This window comes from Puntigrus tetrazona, chromosome 18, assembly GCF_018831695.1.
Source record: "Puntigrus tetrazona isolate hp1 chromosome 18, ASM1883169v1, whole genome shotgun sequence".
NCBI classification, from domain to species: Eukaryota; Metazoa; Chordata; class Actinopteri; order Cypriniformes; family Cyprinidae; genus Puntigrus; species Puntigrus tetrazona.
In genome coordinates, this window is record NC_056716.1 from 4,721,301 (window position 1) to 4,739,739 (window position 18,439).

An 18,439-nucleotide genomic window follows, 5' to 3' on the forward strand; every position below is an offset into this window, starting at 1 on the left:
TTTAATGGCAAAATAATAATCATAATAAAAGTCCTTACGAATACATGCACCTAGCAGTTGAACCCCTCAAAAAAAATCTATTTTAGCATGATTTATGCTTGAAACACACAGGTATATCTTTTAGACGGTCTCTTGTTCTCTACACTGTCCAGTGGTGCTCACATGCTGTGTATCAGTGTACACATCTGGATGGGTTTAGTCAAGGAATCCTATAAAAAGAACCTAATGGGCTCTCCTAACATTTTGAGAGTCTGATTAAGAGAGCTTTTAGATGTGCTCCACTTCAATGAGTTCCATCTGTGATTTATGCGAGTTTACTATAAATGAGCTTTATTTTTACTCTAGGCACGTGCAAAAACTTGTACATGTCATCGGAACAGGTTGATGTGTTGAGACTGTACCTGCAAGTAGCTTTATTACCCAAAAAGGTTGGATGGAGGTTTTGAATTAGTGTGTATATCACACAAGTCTTCCTTTTATGTCCTGTAAGCAATTCCAGTCATCTAACACAAAACATACATTAGGACAGTGCACAATATGTTTTGTATGTGATACATAAAACTGTTGCAATAAATAATGTTCCCAAGAAATACTCTTGGATGCCCTTCTAAGCATCCATTGCTTTCAAGCTGACACTGAAGGTTTTATTAGATCAGGCAGTTGAATAAAAGAGCAATGCCCTCTAATGGCACCATAGACTGTTCAGACTTTGACAAATGAGCACAACGATATAAGATAATATCAGCTCAGAAGTTTAATGTTGTGAAAATCGTTTGAGAGGCAGGCTGTGTTTTGTGCGCTGGACTCGAAACATGCATTACATTTGCAATGAATTAGGCTTCCTGGTGCTGTAAAGTTGACACCTGCCAGTTCAAACATCACCATATGCAGGTGAAGACAGTGAAGCACTGCAGGTAATTGGTGGACAGATGTAAACTTTTAACTTTTGCTTTCTCTCTCTCTCTCTCTCTCTCTCTCTCTCTCTCTCTCTCTCTCTCTCTCTCTCTCTCTCTCTAGATAGGAGTTTACCTATAAATTAAAAGCATGAATATGAATAGCATGAACATTATTTAAAATGTAGACTTTCGTGTGTCTCCAAACGTTCTCTATCACGGTGCATTTCTTAAGTCTCTAAGTTTCTCCACATGGGGTCGCTACTGCGCGTTGAATGGCATAATACAGTGTGTGTGGGTGCTTAAAATGCTTATTATATGGATAAAAAATGTATAAATATCAACAATTGTAAACATATACAAATATGAATATAATATATATTAAATGGTATAACAAATAAGAATACACACACACACACACACACATATTACTAAATCCGTCAAAAAATGCGTTGACATTATTTATATATTAGTTAAATAAAATCTTAATAAAATATAAAAGTTTAAAATAGCTTAGACAAATAATAGCCAATCTAAATAAAGAACAAAACAAATACTAAAAACTAAAATTAAATAAATAAATATAACAACAAAACGTTTGTGATAATAATTGCGATTTTAAGAACAGCATGTTGGTTTTCTTTAACCAACATTAGTATAAAAATGACCCGACTTTAATTATGAAAAATAAAATCTAGAAAAATTGTAAACACATAAGACACAATTGAATTATTGTATTATCATGTATAGTTGTTTCGTCGTTTTGTTTATATTAATGTAGAAGAAGGGAATTATAGCAGAATGACTCTGAAGAGTTCAGACCTTCTCGACCTGCGGCGCTTTTCGCGTGCTCTATGCGCATGCGCGCAGAAGTGCGCGTGACATGTTCTTCAGAATGCTACAACTGTGGAGTTGAGAAGAAAATAAATGAACAGTTTAATCGAAACCATGCACTTTCTTCAGTGCGTGTTGAACCAATAAAGTAAGTCAAGTCGTTTAGCTTATGAGGCTAAAAAATAAATGAGTGACGCTAAACGAGATAAATTGCTTGTAACTGTATTTATTTCCGCTAGCATGCTTGCTAAATGAGCTGAGTATGCACACTACATTATTGTGAGATGTGTTGCGACACGGTTTTACGTTAGTAAAATAACCGTTTAGACGATGCGTTATTTACTTGTCTGTTAACGGTCTGAATAAAACTCGACAACTCGTGGAATGACAGCGTAATTCCCAGCCTTTAAACCACAGGAGATCAGGGACATGATGTACTCCTGAACACGATTACAAAATCCTTCTATGATTTTATCTTACTGGCCGCACAGTTAATTTGCAATGTTGTTTAAATCTAGTTTGTAGTCACTAAAAAAAAGTGTTTGTGTCTCAATTCTAATGTCCTGAAATAGAGCAAACTAAAGATATTTTCTTCTTGTTTTTGTGTGAAGTAATGTTGTAGAAACACTCTTCCACTATGCTGAGTCGCCTTCAGGAGCTCAAGAAGGAAGAGGAGACTCTTCTGAAAATAAAAGTCATGCTGCAAGATCAGCTCAACAGACTTAAGGTGAGAACAATCGTGTGTAAAATAGATATATGTCATTGTGTTCTTTGTGCATAAAACTGATCTCTGTGTTTATGATCTTCAGTTTGAGGAAGGGACCCTGAGGTCAATGATAAATGCCCAGTCTGAAGAAAGCCCAAATGAAGCCCCTGCCCCTGAGGTAAATAGACAAAAGGACAACAACAACAAAAAAAGTTGTTAAAAGTTCATTTTTAACTGGTGATTTACATTAAAGGAGTAGTACACTTAATACAAAATAATAATTAGTGCTCTTATTTTCTTTTAACCATTTTTATGCACAGCGGGACAAAAGCATAATAAATTCACATTTGTGGTCAGTCCCTTTAAACTCCCTGCATTTTATTGATCACGTGACACGATGAGGTCAAAACAACATGAGATTAAATTGATAAAGTTTTCAGATTTACTAAATACTACCATTCAAAACTTTTGAATGGTAACAGCCAATTGATCAAAAGTGACGTGACAGTGAAGACATTTATAATGTTAGAAAATATTTCTATTTCAAATGAATACTATTCTTTTGAATTTCTATTCATCAAAGAATACTTAAAAAGTGTCATGATTTCTACAAAAAAATATTATAACAGGTTTCTGGAGCACCAAATCTTCATATTAGGATCATGTGACACTGAAGACTGGAAAAACGGCTGCTGAAAATTCAGCTTTGCCATCACAGGAATAAACTACATTTTAAAATGTATTAAAATAGGAAACAATTATTTTAAATGCCAATCATATTTCGCAATTTTACTGAGTTTACTGTGTTTTTAATTAATTAAATGAATCCTTGGTGAGCATAAGAGACTTTCTTCAGAATAATTAAAGCTATTCGTTTAAAAACTTTTTAGCACCAGGTTAAAAGACAATTAATTTATATTTTGCTATGCACAGGTGGAAGTCAACCTAGATGATGAGACTGAGATCAACCAGACCAAACTAGTATTAGGTGCTCAAACAGACTATGACATGGAAGAAGAAGAGGAGGAAGAGGACGATGACGAGGATGATGATGCAGAAGACGACCTCGATATGGTGCTAGAAGACGAGGAAGGCGATGATGACTACTGACTGTGCCTGCATAGACGGCGATATTATTTACTCCCGTGTTTAGGTGTGTAGTCTGCACATTTGGCATGCTGATAGAGACCACAACAGTCTCTCTGTCTTAGATCGGTGTTGCTTTAGATAAACCGTTGGGTCACCCATCTATAAAATCCTCCAAAAGTATGTGTAGCACAAATACAACTCCTCCTATTACTGTGCTGTTGGCCAAGCCTGCACTTTATGTATTTTTTTAAATACATATAAATTAAAGATTGCACCAGTTCTACTTCATGGTGTTAACCGAGTGATGCTGTACTATATAGGCTTTATTTAATATTGTATTGTATTGCTTTCAGATTGAATGCATTATGATTCCTGAAGCTGATGATAAGTGTTATGTAGGTACATGTTGATGTTGTGAGGTATTCGCAGAGGTATTTTTTCTATTTGGAGTGAGTGTGTGGATTAGGTTGTGTATGCATGGGCATGACAATTGTTCTAGCTGAGCCAGTATTCAAACTTTTTTGTACTTCATGTGCAGCATTGTTAATGTACAGAGAGTTCCTATGTTTTCTTAATGAAAAACATCTTTTCTGCAGATTTTGAAGAAGGTGCTCAGCGTAATTGCGTTTTAAAACACTTCAATTTAGCACTGTTTCTTTAACAGAGTGATGCAGGTTGTTTGGTTAGGTGTTTTGGTGTCGCCTTGATGTAAATGTATGATGTGTGAATGACATTTTTACATTACACTTGTAGGTACATGCTAATAAAGGCAAGTATGATGACAGAGGCATTTCCTTTGTTGGCCCGTGTTATTTATAGAATAAATTACAGTTTCTGTGACAACAGACTTCTGCCCCCTCCCAACCACAGCATGAACCTGCAATGCAGTAAAAACACTACCAGCATTTAGAATTTTCCGAAAAACTGTTAGCGGTGTACTACACTTCACAAAAACAGGGACACCTCTGAAGACAAATGAAGCCACGATAATACAAAATGAAATAATACATATAGCTTCTCATAACTTTCAGAATGTCTAGGATTTATATTTTCTTTAAAGTGCAAAATCCTCCTATTGTGTAAAAATGTCAATATTTTTATTTTTATGTTTTTAAATGGGAAGCATAGTTTTTGGATACATCCGTTTTTCCACCTGCAATATATATTATTTTTAATTTCCTCCATTAATTGCTTTTCACACATTCCTACTTGCTAACACTTTTTTAATTAGTAATTCCATTTTAACAATGTATTACACTTCACAGAAAAGCAGGGTCTGGAGAAAAATGGTGACACAATAGTAGATAATTATAGAAATTATATACATAATATTCAAATCATTTTAAAATGTTTAATATTTATATCCCTAATGTGTAAAACAGATTTTAGAAATATTTGTTTTTAGAAATGAATATATACACACTCCTATATTGTGCAAAATACATTTAAAAGCATTTAAAATTTGTATTTTTTTTTTAATCATTAACCATTTTATATAGAAGAATGTCATTTGTAATTTAACTTTAACAATGTTACAGCACTTAAAAGCAAAGTCTGAAAAATATATATTTTTTATACAATGTAAAAAAAATGTATCTGTAAATTTTTCATTACCACTGCCAGAAAGCATGCTTTGTGGATACATCAGTTTTTCAGACTTGCAATTATTTGTCTAAATGCATCCATTAATTGCTTTTCACACATTGGTACTTGATAAAATACAAGTGGTGGATTGCTCGAAGTCTCAATATCTTAGTAACATAAAAGTCAGAGCAAGACCTGAAACCTGTTGTATAATATTTGGGTCAGTTGATTCCACCATATGCTGTCATTGTTGTAGTAAACACAGGAGTATTAGCCTCTCCAACATTAACTTTGCTTACAGAGTGAAACCCTCATTTGTAAGAGATCTGTCCACCGTTGCAAAATGCGATCACAGTCCATTGACCCTCAATAGGCAGGCTTTTGGGTCTACAGTGGGGTCATGAGACCGCTTTTAGAACAACACAGTGCTTTGCCACCCAAGCTGAACAGTAACATACTCTATATGACAACCTTCAAACTTCAAAACTAGATGTGATATCAAGGTGTGGGATAGTTCTCATCGCATTTAAAGGCATTCCCATGTGGAACTAATGCAAATTCTGAGAAAGGTATGTTCAAATCAGGAGTATGAGCATGAAAATTGTCATTGATTAGTCAGTGGTCATTCATTACTGGGCAAATTGCATAGTGTTTAGTGAAAGCGAATGATGTGTAGTGAAAGGGTAACTACCTCTCAGATCAGGAGAGAGTGGTGCTGATGAGAGTCACTGAGCTGGAGCTGAGATCTGGAATATGATGCTGTCACATCGTGTTGGACGAGCGTGTCATGTGCTTGTGCTGGTGTTGTGTCTGTCTGCGGCTGAGGACTTCGACTGGTCAGCGAACAACCACGACTCCTTCTATTATGGCACTTTTCCAAATGGTACGATGCCACCATTACTAAATGGATTTCTTTCGCAGGCGTTATGGCCTTTTGGGAAATAAATTGATCTGCATGGATTTAATGATGAAAGTTAAATACATTACCTCGCAATTAATACTTAATGTGAACGAAGTATACTCTACCGTTTCACTTCATTTGTCAGGATTTTCGTGGGGTGCCGGCGGTTCAGCCTATCAAACAGAAGGAGCCTGGGACAAAGATGGGAAAGGACTGAGTATCTGGGATGTGTTCACTCATAAGAAGGGAAAGACATTCCTGAATGATACTGGAGACTCTTCATGTGAGGGATACTACAAAATCAAGGTGACCGTGCTTGCCATGACAATAAATATGAAATGCCCGAGCTAAAATGCAACAACATTTTTGCTTCATTTTCTTGTATAGGATGATATTTCATTGATAAAAGAGCTGAATCTAAATCATTATCGGTTTTCCATCTCCTGGCCCAGGATCATGCCAACTGGAATCAGGTGTAAGTAGCTTATCTGTACTAGTACTAGCCTACTACTAGCTGATTTTTATATATTGCAAAAATATTTGACCTCCACTTTTGTGTATTTGCAGCTGACCACGTGAATGAGAAAGGGGTGAAGTACTACAGCGCTCTTATTGATGAGCTGCTTGAACACAATATCACTCCTATTGTGACCCTTTATCACTGGGACCTGCCACAGGTGTGTATTCCTGCATATATCCTAAACCTACTAATAACGTTATTTAAAATATTATATTGATGGACAGATCTTAGTTTAACTAAAACCAAGGATGTGAGGCTGTTCAAAGGGCTTTAATGCTTTTAACTTCAGATAACGCAACATTGTGCAATAAATTTAATAAGGGCATATAGGCTAACAAAAACTGTGGGAAACATGTTGTATAAAAACCAACGTGGATATTGTGTTTCATATTTAGTGCTGCTTGACAAAATATTGCTTGTGAAATCCCAAAAAATTTCCCATGTAAATTTAGCAACGGTTTTGTTGGATGTTGGATGTATTTGCTGCGTTGACCAACAAATTGCTTGGTTTTTGAATGTGATATGTGTGTGCTGTGCTTTATATATCTCTAAATCCCATACGTCGACATTAATTGCTTTTTTGCCCCCATAAAGTTGGGGGTTTTGCTGAAGTTTTGCTAAACCTTTCGTCACAGCCCCCTTTTCATTTTCTAAACAAAAAGAGCCGATTCGATTCATTTTACAGCTGCTTGGCTCTCTCAACGATATCTGTCAAGATTTGACAAGTGCAAAGATGAATACACATGAATGAATTTCGTTCATCCACTGTGTTGCAGAAATAATGGATTAGTCTAAACGTTTTAGGAAGGTTTTGTCATTTATCACTGTGTCTGTACATTTGGACAGGTTTTGCAGGAGAAATATGGCGGATGGCAGAACATCAGCATGATTAATTTTTTCAACAACTTTGCCAATCTTTGCTTTGAACGCTTTGGGGACCGTGTCAAATACTGGATAACTTTTAATAACCCATGGGTACGCTCACTCTATCCATTAATAACAGCAAATTAAAGAAATGTGTAAAGGATGATCTTATTAATTCTTATTGTGTGTCAGTCAGTAGCAGTGGAAGGATATGAAACTGGAGAACATGCTCCTGGACTGAAGCTCAGGGGCACCGGAGCCTACAGAGCAGCTCACCACATCATTAAGGTAACACATCTCTCAATGAGACAATATTGTACTATGGTATTTCAGAATGGGGTTATTGCACAATACTGTTTGTGGTGGTTTACTAACAGGCACATGCTAAGGTTTGGCACACTTACGACACCCAGTGGAGAAACAAACAAAAAGGTATGAGTTTACCAAAACCCGTTTATAATATATATATAAATAATAATACACCCTCTGAATCCTCTGGTGGGTTTCTTTAGGTTTGGTTGGCATTTCGCTATCTGGGGACTGGGGAGAGCCTGTGGACATTACTAACCAGAAAGACATCGAAGCTGCAGAGAGATATGTCCAGTTTTACATAGGCTGGTTTGCTACACCCATCTTTCATGGAGATTATCCTCAAGCGATGAAGGATTTCATAGGTACTGTTGCTAAGTAGATGTTGAATATGTGAGGTCAAGAATGACACAATCTAGCATTTACATCTTTTTCGTCATCACCTGATCAATTAATACTAGCACTTATCTATTCTTTTCGTCAAATTTATTTATTAAACAAAAAATCCTTGCTATGTGCACTTTGCTAGACTGAGTCCTGACACAGCACATGTGTATTTTTGCTTTGGATAAAAGTGTCTGATTAAATTCTAAATTAATGGCTTTTGCTTCCAAGGGAGGAAAAGCGCACAACAGGGTTTGGGAACATCTCGCCTTCCCACCTTTTCTTCTCAGGAGAAGAGTTACATCAAAGGCACTTCTGACTTCCTAGGTGTGGGGCACTTCACCACACGCTACATCACCCAAAAGAGCTTCCCTTCAAACCGTGGCTCCACCTACTTCTCAGATCGGGATGTAGCAGAACTGGTCGACCCACGTTGGCCTGATCCTGGTTCAGAGTGGCTCTACTCGGTTCCTTGGGGCTTCCGCCGTCTGCTCAACTTCATAAAGGTGTAATTGTTTAAAATCATTTCACATTATTTCCTCATGATGCATCTTTGATTTTGTTTCATAATTTATCAGTAATGTCTTTGTGACAGCATTATGTCAAGAATTGACATCTTTTGACTTATGCTCTTTGACATTCTAAAGACTCAGTATGGGAACCCCATGATCTTCATCACTGAGAACGGGGTCTCAGAGAAAATGATGTGCACAGAACTGTGTGATGACTGGAGGATACAGTATTACAAGGGTTACATCAATGAGATGCTAAAAGGTAACCAGTCCTAAAAATAAGTATAGGGATGGGTCATCCAAATATGCTAATTCTTTCATTATTTACTTATGCTGTTTCAAGCCTGTATGACTTCCTTTCTTCTGAGGAACACAAAAGAATGTTAAAACTGTTTTTGTCCATATAAATGGAAGTCCTACTGCATTTTTACTGCATGCAAATTATACTGTATTCTATTTGTTGTTAACTTTCAGCTATTAGAGATGGAGTGAATGTGAAGGGGTACACTGCTTGGTCCCTTCTGGACAAGTTTGAGTGGGATGAAGGCTATTCAGAGAGGTTTGGCCTTTACTATGTGGACTTCAGGAACAAAAATAAGCCTCGCTACCCCAAGGCCTCTGTTCAGTTCTACAAACGCATCATTAAATATAATGGATTTCCCAATCAAAGAGAGGTACATCAATTTTTTTGAAAAGCCTATAATGATTTACAAAAAAAAAAAAAAAAAAAAAAAAAAAAAAAAATATATATATATATATATATATATATATATATATATATATATATATATATATATATATATATATATATATATATATATATATATATATATATATATATATATATATATATATAAAATGCAAAGTGAGCGAAGAAAAATCTAAATTAAATCAATATTTGGTGTTACTACCTTTTTGTCTTCAAACCAGCATCAATTCTTCTAGGTGCACTTGCACAAAGGAATTTTGTAGGATTATACTCAGGTCAACCAATTATACCAAACAAGTGCTAATGATCATCATTGTCACACGTAGGTTGAAACCTACAGGTCATGAACTGGAACTGAAACAGAAACAGCTGTGTAGGAGGCTTAAAACTGGGTGAGAAACAGCCAAACTCTGCTACCAAGATGAGGTTGAGAAAGACAGTTTCATGTCATGGCAAGATTGAGCACAGCAACCAGACCCAAGAAAGGTAGTTATACTGCATCAACAAGGTCTCTCCCAGACAAAGACTTCAAAGCATACAGGTTTCAAGATGTGCCATTCAAGCTCTTTTGAAGAAGCACAAAGAAACTGGCAACGCTGACGATTGTAGTGGTCACAGTGGTCGGTCAAGGAAACTTAGTGCAGCAGATGAAAAACAAATCAAGCTTATTACCCTTCGAAATCGGAAGGGGACCCAGGTATACTCATCTGCTGTCCAGAGAAGTCTGGCCAGAAGTGTTCATCATGGAAGAGTTGCAGCCAAAAAGCCATACCTCAGATGTTGAAATAAGGCCAAGCGACTCAAGTATGCACAAAAACATAGGAACTGGGGTGGCCCAGTGGGTGACCACCAAAGAGCCCTGATATCAACATCAAGTGTGTGTCTGGGATTACATGAAGAGATAGAAGGATGTGAGAAGATCTGTGGTTAGCTCTCCAAGATGTTTGGAACAACCGCCCAGCCGAATTCCTTCAAAAACTGTGTGCATGTGTACCTAGAAGAATTGCTGCTGTTTTGAAGGCAAAGGGTGGTCGCACCAAATATTGATTTGATTTAGATTTCTCTTCTTCGCTCACTTTGCATTTTGTAAATTGACAAAAACAAATGATTATATTTCTAAAGCATTCTTTGGTTTACAGCATTTTTTCACACCTGCCTAAAACTTTTGCACTGTAATTACAAACACACACACACCTAAAAGACTACAAAACAGTGGAGAGAACCAAATCACATACTACACATTCAGTTAAATAATAAAAGGCATTTTTAAGGAAAGTGCTGTTTACACGCTGATTAACATTTTAAATTAACTGATTCTGCTCCAGATTGTTTGACAGCCGTCTTGTGGAACTATTTGGATTAGAGCATCTATTTTAGTGTTGAAACATGCTATTTAGAGTCAATGAAATATTTGTGCAGAACATTTCCAATTAAATTGTTGTTTAGGAAGAATACACCAACAACCTCATTTGGTTATCTACCAACAGGAGAACCCCCCAGATTAGGATGTAATTACCATATAAATGGTATTTTCTAATTATTTTTCTGTCGCCTTATATTGAACAAACTCCAGTTGCCTTGGACATGTTCCAGATGTTTATTTTCAGATGTTACAAAACCATATAAACCATTTTACACTTAAGTGTTGATATAAACTGTGTATTAAAGGTGGTGTAATTAACTGAATTAAACAGTCCAGTTAAATACCATATAAAAACACAGATTACAGAACAGAATCCTGAAAGGAGTGCCCATCTGCGCAAGACTCTATCTGTAAGAGAACAGTATGAATAAATGAGACAATGACTGTATGTTCTGAATCATCATCATTTGACAGGTTGAGAACTGGAAGAGGAAAGCTACAGAGACTTGCTCCACCAGCAATCAGCTCCTGGCTGCAGGTCAGTGGATCTGATTAGAAAATTGAATTGAAACTTAGTTGAAGAGCTGGGGCAAACAAGGAAAAATTCCATTTGTTGATCACAGACTAAAAGAAATGATCATGTAGCCTTTAATCAAGAATAAATTTGATGGGAACAAATTCTTCTTGAACAGTACATGAGAACATTCCTTGTCTTCATCTGGATCTCCACTGTTTTATTATGCTAACCTCATTTGTGGTTTGACTACGTTTCTGCTTAGCCATTAGTGTCCATGGGGACTCCGTATGCTCACCATGAGAATGGATTGACAAAGACTTTTAGGGAGGTCTGAAGCAGAGACTGAAGCTGAAATATCTAACAGGATTTTTCTTTGTTTGCCTCTCAAGTTAGAAGCAATTCCAAAGGAAAAGAAAGATCATGTAAAGATGCCAAAGGTTTGGCCAATGCCTGATGAAGGTTAGATATTAAAGTACATATAGTAACTTGTTCTTGGAAAGCTTCTGACAGTCTTAAAAACAAACACACACAAAGCAACTCCAGTTCAGGCTTATTCTGATCTTGGGAAGCTGAAATGTCTCAAGTTTTCAGGGGTCATATTCTACAAGCTTCAGTGAACAATGTAAAAATGGCTCCATGGTACAAATATTCTTAATTAAAATGTCACCATAAAGAAATAAACAAATCAGCTGTTGGAGCACCTTTGATTAAATGGGTTAATACACTGCAAAGCTTTAACTCGTTTGGACAAGCTATAATAGAGTCTAACGGTGCTCACACACTTTTCTTGGCCTTTTTTTTTTTTTTTTTTTTTTAAATGCAAATCATAACATAAAAACAAAAAAAGTATTTGAACACAAAGCACAAAAAGGTACAAGACAGTGTACTTAATTAGATTGTTTTGGCATGCTTGTTTCAATTCTCTGGATATTTCCAGAGACTTGGGTAATAAAGTGGGCTTATGGCTTCAACAAAATATCAAACAAATCAATCTGTCATTAAAAATATTGATATTTTTAACTGAAGGGGGGTTGTTGTTTTTGTTTTTTTTAATTTAAGCCACTGTTATATTATTATTATAGATTACATGCCATGTTGTCAAGGTTTAATCAAGCTTAAATTAATAAATCACAATGACAAACTGCTTATGGACTGGTGACCAGAGATTCAGCCAACATAAAATTGAAGAATTGATGATGTTTGTCTGCTGCTTTAAAGAATGCTTGCTTTGCTGAAGTTGATTATCAGCAAATAATCATCTGATTATCAAGATTTGGAAATCTTTTTAATCAGAACCTTAAATGTTGCTTTTGCTACTGCTCTTAGTACGATTGATGACTATATGTGCAGTATTATAATCCTCAAACAAACAGCCAATGTACGTAAAGTAAAAGAATGCTTGATGTCCTTTTGCTTATAACCCAGTTGACTGTGCCGCTTTATTGTGAGCTTACACAGCAGCCCTCAAAGGGTTAATGTGTCCTACTGCCATCCTAAGATTATTTCTCTCTCTTCATTAGAGGAACAGCGGAATACGGCTGCCAATATTCTAAGACTTATTCATGGTAAGCCATCACACACACACACACACAAACAAGCCAATAGAGAACTATATTAACCCTTTGAGTGCTCCGTAACGCAAAAGCAGTGTGAAACTGGGCTATACTAATATGACTGGTTTGATAAACACATTTGTGCATACATTTCAGATCCTTTAACCAGCCACATGGAGATGGTGACCGAGGTTGTGGTTCCCACAGTGTGCACCCTCTGCATTTTGATCAGTGCTGTCTTTCTCATGTTCCTACTCCGCAAACGAAACTAACTCACTTTTTTTTTTTTAAAAAACTGAATTTGGCCATTGTTTCTTGGTTAATAATGTTTGCATTGAGGAGGTTAAGGACACTTTGCTGAATTGAAATGATATAGGCAAACAGTCATCTGCTTTTGGAAATTATTTATCTCTTTGTGAACTAAGCTTTTTGTCCTAAACCCGGTTGAAGCTTAAAGTGCCCCCATTTTGCCAGTTTAAGGCTCCTAATACTGTTCTGGGAGTCTCCTACAATAGGTTACATTGTATGCATGCAGGATGAAAAATGCTTTTATTTTCTTAAAATATGCTTTTAATAACAATTTTTCCAGCGATTACTTCGAAACATTTCTAAGATTCAGCCTCTCTAAACCACGAGCTTACTCTGCTCTGATTGGTCAGATGGCCCAGTCTGTAGTGATTAGTGTACCACAGAGCAGTCATCTGACATGTTTGTGGGCAGCGTTGTGTTGTTTGTGGCCAGCCAACATAGATGGGAATTATGCAAACAGATTCAAATGACTAAACATCTTTAGGCTACATAGAATCGTTTCTTTATTTTGGGAGATAATAACTTTATTTATCGTGCACTCTTGAATTTATTTCGCAGATCATTTACATTCACATACTACATAACTACATTAAACACTGAATGAAAATATTGGAAATGGCGTAATAGGGGCGCTTTAAACTTCTGAAAACTCAAGTTATTGCATATACACTACTATTTATAACTTCGGGGTCAGGGCGATTTTTTTTCCCCCCCAAGAAATACAGATTTTTTATTCTGCAAGAGTGCATTAATATTGATCAAAAGTGACAATCTTAAAAATCTACAAGATTTTTTTTTTAAACTAAGGCTGCAGTTTTCAACTTTCTATTAATCAAAAACCCTAAAAATGTAACAATGTTTCCACGGAAAAATTATGCAGAACAGTTATTTAAAAACTGTCATATTTTCACAGTACTGTTTTTGAATGTATTAGCAAATAAATGTAGGACCAGTGATTGCGACTCTTCTTTAAAAACAAAAAATGCCCCCAAACTTTTGAACAGTATTGTGCATAAACAAATTAAAACCGTTCCATTCATTAAATAAATAAATAAATAAATAAATATGCCATTTGACATTTGAAACAACATTTTCTGTGAGTTCATTTCTATGATATGGAGTCTTACCGGTGTCAAGTAAAGCTGATGAGACTACAGCACACCTTGGTCCTGTAGTAAGACATCTTCTCACATTCTTCATTCACAGACTCATCTAGGGGTACATCTGCATGTGTGTGACCAGATAATTGAAAATGTCATGTTTGTTTCAATTAACAACAAAATACATAAAACTAGAACATAAAGTGGGAAAAAACTGCTAGTGACTTCACCCAAGTCAAAACTAGTGTGGTCTACTAGAGGCTTCTCGCTGAGATACAATGCTGTCTTGACTTCCTTTGGCCCCTGTCCACTGGACACCTCCATAGCCCAAGAGAATGGTTGCTCCCTGAGAGAATAAAAAAAATATATATATACACATATTAATTTATATTTACATATATCATTATTCTGTTCAATACAGCTTACACCAACTGGAAGAATTATACAGAGAGAATATGACAGCTCTTAAGAATTGCAGCAAATACTCACTTCTCATAAAAATAGCTAATAAGCGCAGGTTTAATTTGCAGCTGGAAGACATGGTCCTCATCATAGTTGGATGTTTTGTAGTATTGCAAACAGGACCTGACATCAAATAGCATGGTTAGAACATGTAGGAGCAAATTACTGAAATGTAGCTGTTTAATTCTCTTGTAATGCACTGAAGGATCATGTGTATGCTGATTGCAGGGTCTCCAGCTGGGGGTCCTGATGGTATCTCTATTGTTTTAGATATTTATCTTTAGGTATAAAGCTCTGTCTCACAGACAGAACTCTGAGAAGAAGCTATGGAAAACCTTGAGAGAAGTTAAAACTACCTACATGGGTTAAAATTGTTTGAAGGAGACACGCTAACATCTATGCTGAAGAACTGCTACACTGCCATCTTTAATAAATTCTTCTCCTCACAAGAACTGTGGTCAGGCTTACTTATTTTATGTATTAGAGAAATCTAGGACACTGGCGAGCCACTCAAACCACTGCTCAGCCAGTTATAACAGAATCTAACAGCATTATCCCCAATGCAATTAAGGTATCTGCAGTACTCTCTCAAGGAGAAAAAGAAAATGTTCTCTAAATCATAATGTGGGGGGAAAAAGTTAATAAAAAAAAGGTATATTATTTATACACATTTTGAATCACCATTTGATTAACATATAATTTCCAGAAAGGGCAGGAAGCTTACTGAGTGAAAAGAAAGAGGCGATCATGAGGAAGACTGAGGAAAGTGCTGCAGGTGCCCAGGATCTCCAGAAGATGGTGCAGTTTCCTTACTCTTATCACCTGCTCCTGCAGGTCCACCTCTGTGTCCAAGTAGTATCTCTAGAAATTGCAAATAAAATGAATAAACAACCCCAGTGCAAGCTAGTATTTATCTAAAATCATAGAAAAAAAATAAAGTAAAAAATTGTTTTTTACCAAATAGTTGAGAGTTGTAAGTTCCTTTCCTTAAAAAAAAGAAGTCAGAATTAATTTTTATTGCTTGTCAACGAGCATCTTTAAAACTAAATAAATAAAATGTACGTACCAACAAGGTAGTTGATGAAGTCTTTCCTAATCTTGTCCAGGCCGAGCTCTAGCAGCATATTAGCGGGTGTGAGGCCAGTGAGAGGCATAGCGTCTACCTGCTGCTGGTATGACTGCAGGATCAGCTTACTAAGAGTGCTATTGCTTTCTTTGTGTATCTAAAGAAAACAATAACCCCGTTACATCATTTTTTTATATTTATGTTGAAATTGATACAAATTGTTTATTCACAGTGGTTAACTAAAAATATCTTTAGTACATTTAAATAGACAAAGCTGCACACACCCATGGTTTGATTTTACCGAGTTTGACTGCTTTGACAACTATTTTCAGGCATTCTGTTATGTCTTGATATGAAGTTACACCTATGAGAGAAAAAAAAAAAAAAAGTATTATATTTGGTTTCAATAAAGATGTTTTGCTGTCTTTCGTGAAAGTTCCCAAAGGTAATAATTACTCTTCCTCATCTTCTCCCACAGTTGTTCTGTAAAGTCCAGGTCTCCTCTCTCAATCACCATCGAATTGAAGGCTGCTATAGCATCTGTTTTAGCTTTTGTTTCTGTAATAAAAGATAAAATGGATAGTTAATAATAATAATAATAATAATAATAATAATGCAATTACAATTATTATTATTATTATAATATTATTATTATTATTATTATACAATTATTATTATTATTATTATTATTACAATTATTATTATTATTATTATTATTATTATTATTGCACCTCAGACGCTTTGGCAATGTGTCCTGGTGCTCCTTGTCCAACATTCTCAAGCTCTAAAACAAAAAAAGAAAAACAGCTTCATCAACCATCAATTTATCTCCAAGCAAAAAATTCAAGGACTGACCATCAGCAGTATTTATATCTATTTGTGATTTTTTGATATGCACACAACACATACAGTGCACAAATGAATCAGTACAGCAGCTGCTATACCCTCTATGAGTGCTCTGGTCAGGTCCACTGCAGACTGAGCCTCCATTGGTTCCAACCATTCAGTTTCTCCTGTTCTCAAACCCTCTGCTAGAGCCTACATATAATAACAGAAATTATATCAATCAAACATAAAATACCTTTTTATTCAAATTACATTACTAATACATTTTTATGTAAAAACAACAACAACAACACACACACACACTTAAAAAGTACATAACATTAAAATTATGCTGTATATTAAACACTTACCAGAAGGAACTCCATCTCTTTATAGGTTTGATACATTGGACTCCTTATGTCTCCAACTGCGACTTTGATATTCTGTAAATAGAAAAAAAATTAAAAAATTAAAATGCTAAAACAAAACACTTCAAGAGGCAGTATAATCAAAACTAAAAGGATCAAAGGCAACTGGATGTGGCACTGATGCTGACCAGAGATGCTTTAGAAGACAGTGGAGGACACTCCAATACTTTCTCCACATTGTTCCACGCGAGGCTCGCTATTACACTGCTCTGGGACTCAAACATCATGCTCTCCTCCTTTAAGGAGCAAAACAAGTTGTACTGTGCATAGCCTTTGGTCGCCACCTGAAACAAAATCATAATACTTTTAAAAGATACCTAATAGTGAGAAACCTAGAGGAACTAGGTGACAAAAATTTCTTACTGTAGAAGCATGGTGTCTCTTCTCATGCTCTTGTTTAAGCTCATCCAGTGTGGTGAAGCAGGTTTCATCTCCTGTTGGACCTGCAGAACATTGGGAAAGTTTTTTTTTTTATGGGTACTTATCCCTTTGAATAATGCATGAATAACAAATAAGCCCTACTACCTTTGCAGCCGACTGTATAAAGTTTGACACCACTGGTTTTGTTCCCACTATAGACGGTTTCTACTCCAAGCCAGGCAGTGGCACATGGGTCCAATTTGTCACAGCGAACCCACAGAGGGTGCAGAGACCCTGGGGCTTCCACCTGGGGCATGTTGGGGTTTTGAGCCATGGTGTACCAAGACAGCAGCTGCCTAGTAAAAAGAAAGTCGGTAAAAATTATTCTGTATTAGAGTGTTCAGGTTATGGAAGGGAAAAAGAATTCTTCAATTGCATGCAACTTCTTTCACCTTGCTTTCGTGACAGAAAGTGGCTGAGGGCCTAGATCTCGCTCCACTTTAAAAAGAGTTTCTTCAACGTTGCTGGTGTCGACTGAAGTTTCTGTAGCTTCTGGTTCACACTTTGGTTGCTTTTTTTATTAAATAAGTTCACATATTATGTCATGTTATTTATTATATGTACATTATTACGTGTATATTAGGGGCCGTAAACTGACTTACTGCTTTCTCACAAACAAAGATAGGCTGATTTCCACCGATTATGTCGTGCAAAAGTTCTTCCTTCTCCACCAGCAGTACTGAAATATCATCCTGAAATAAATAAATCATATTTTCATTACGCACGAGTCTGCTCATATTTTCTGTTCATACACATCCGCGTTACTTTTACCATATACGCGCAGATGTCTTTATTTTCATCTTGACACAACCTAAAACAAACAAGGAAAGAAAATTAAGTCAAAAACATGAAGTACACATTTATAAAATGTACCGTACGTAGCAAAACAACACTGCTAGTTAAGTTACTCAAGTTCAGTCAATCGCAATAGAAAAGAAACGTCCAATAACTCACTTCAGAAATTTGACAAATGCGTTGGCGTCTGAAACTATTTTGGATCCCATTTTAATCGTTTGAAAACAAAATATAGATGTAATTAATAATTTCTATTCGCTTGAACGAAAAGCTTCACGATTCAAACCTATTTGATT

General features: G+C 36.0%; 3 protein-coding genes across 3 annotated transcripts; 2 read left to right on the forward strand and 1 right to left on the reverse strand.

Annotated features, from left to right (window-relative positions):
- The first annotated feature begins 1,738 nt into the window (after positions 1-1,738).
- Positions 1,739-4,312, forward strand: snapc5 (small nuclear RNA activating complex, polypeptide 5). Its single transcript, XM_043216674.1, has 4 exons — positions 1,739-1,875; positions 2,339-2,454; positions 2,537-2,611; positions 3,367-4,312. The coding sequence occupies exons 2-4, from the start codon at positions 2,365-2,367 to the stop codon at positions 3,541-3,543; spliced, it is 342 nt and encodes a 113-aa protein (XP_043072609.1). The 5' UTR covers positions 1,739-1,875; positions 2,339-2,364; the 3' UTR covers positions 3,544-4,312.
- Positions 4,313-5,149: 837 nt separating this feature from the next.
- Positions 5,150-14,167, forward strand: lctlb (lactase-like b). The gene is made up of 14 exons (XM_043216670.1): positions 5,150-5,989; positions 6,153-6,313; positions 6,395-6,482; positions 6,575-6,684; positions 7,374-7,502; positions 7,584-7,679; positions 7,769-7,823; positions 7,904-8,065; positions 8,316-8,590; positions 8,732-8,858; positions 9,071-9,270; positions 11,143-11,206; positions 12,706-12,750; positions 12,895-14,167. Exons 1-14 carry the CDS (start codon positions 5,860-5,862, stop codon positions 13,008-13,010), a joined length of 1,758 nt encoding a protein of 585 aa, XP_043072605.1. The 5' UTR covers positions 5,150-5,859; the 3' UTR covers positions 13,011-14,167.
- On the reverse strand, positions 10,889-18,389 carry zwilch (zwilch kinetochore protein). The gene is made up of 19 exons (XM_043216675.1): positions 18,303-18,389; positions 18,120-18,159; positions 17,951-18,040; positions 17,741-17,859; positions 17,454-17,644; positions 17,292-17,371; positions 17,057-17,212; positions 16,872-16,943; positions 16,620-16,713; positions 16,402-16,459; positions 16,132-16,229; positions 15,960-16,039; positions 15,676-15,832; positions 15,567-15,595; positions 15,334-15,470; positions 14,637-14,732; positions 14,378-14,493; positions 14,175-14,271; positions 10,889-11,076 (listed from the first exon to the last, which is right to left on the reverse strand). The coding sequence occupies exons 1-18, from the start codon at positions 18,350-18,352 to the stop codon at positions 14,180-14,182; spliced, it is 1,755 nt and encodes a 584-aa protein (XP_043072610.1). The 5' UTR covers positions 18,353-18,389; the 3' UTR covers positions 10,889-11,076; positions 14,175-14,179.
- Positions 18,390-18,439: the final 50 nt, after the last annotated feature.

Bases quoted from the DNA above. Each gene is read 5' to 3' on its own strand.
- snapc5 (XM_043216674.1), top strand. From the start codon at position 2,365: ATGCTGAGTCGCCTTCAGGAGCTCAAGAAGGAAGAGGAGACTCTTCTG. The intron at 2,455-2,536 runs GTGAGAACAATC...TATGATCTTCAG, and splicing joins ATCAGCTCAACAGACTTAAG to TTTGAGGAAGGGACCCTGAG. The intron at 2,612-3,366 runs GTAAATAGACAA...TGCTATGCACAG, and splicing joins ATGAAGCCCCTGCCCCTGAG to GTGGAAGTCAACCTAGATGA.
- lctlb (XM_043216670.1), top strand. From the start codon at position 5,860: ATGATGCTGTCACATCGTGTTGGACGAGCGTGTCATGTGCTTGTGCTG. The intron at 9,271-11,142 runs GTACATCAATTT...ATCATTTGACAG, and splicing joins GATTTCCCAATCAAAGAGAG to GTTGAGAACTGGAAGAGGAA. The intron at 12,751-12,894 runs GTAAGCCATCAC...CATACATTTCAG, and splicing joins TATTCTAAGACTTATTCATG to ATCCTTTAACCAGCCACATG.
- zwilch (XM_043216675.1), bottom strand. From the start codon at position 18,352: ATGGGATCCAAAATAGTTTCAGACGCCAACGCATTTGTCAAATTTCTG. The intron at 17,213-17,291 runs GTAAGAAATTTT...ATTTTGTTTCAG, and splicing joins AGAGACACCATGCTTCTACA to GTGGCGACCAAAGGCTATGC. The intron at 14,494-14,636 runs GTGAGTATTTGC...TTATTCTCTCAG, and splicing joins ATTAGCTATTTTTATGAGAA to GGAGCAACCATTCTCTTGGG.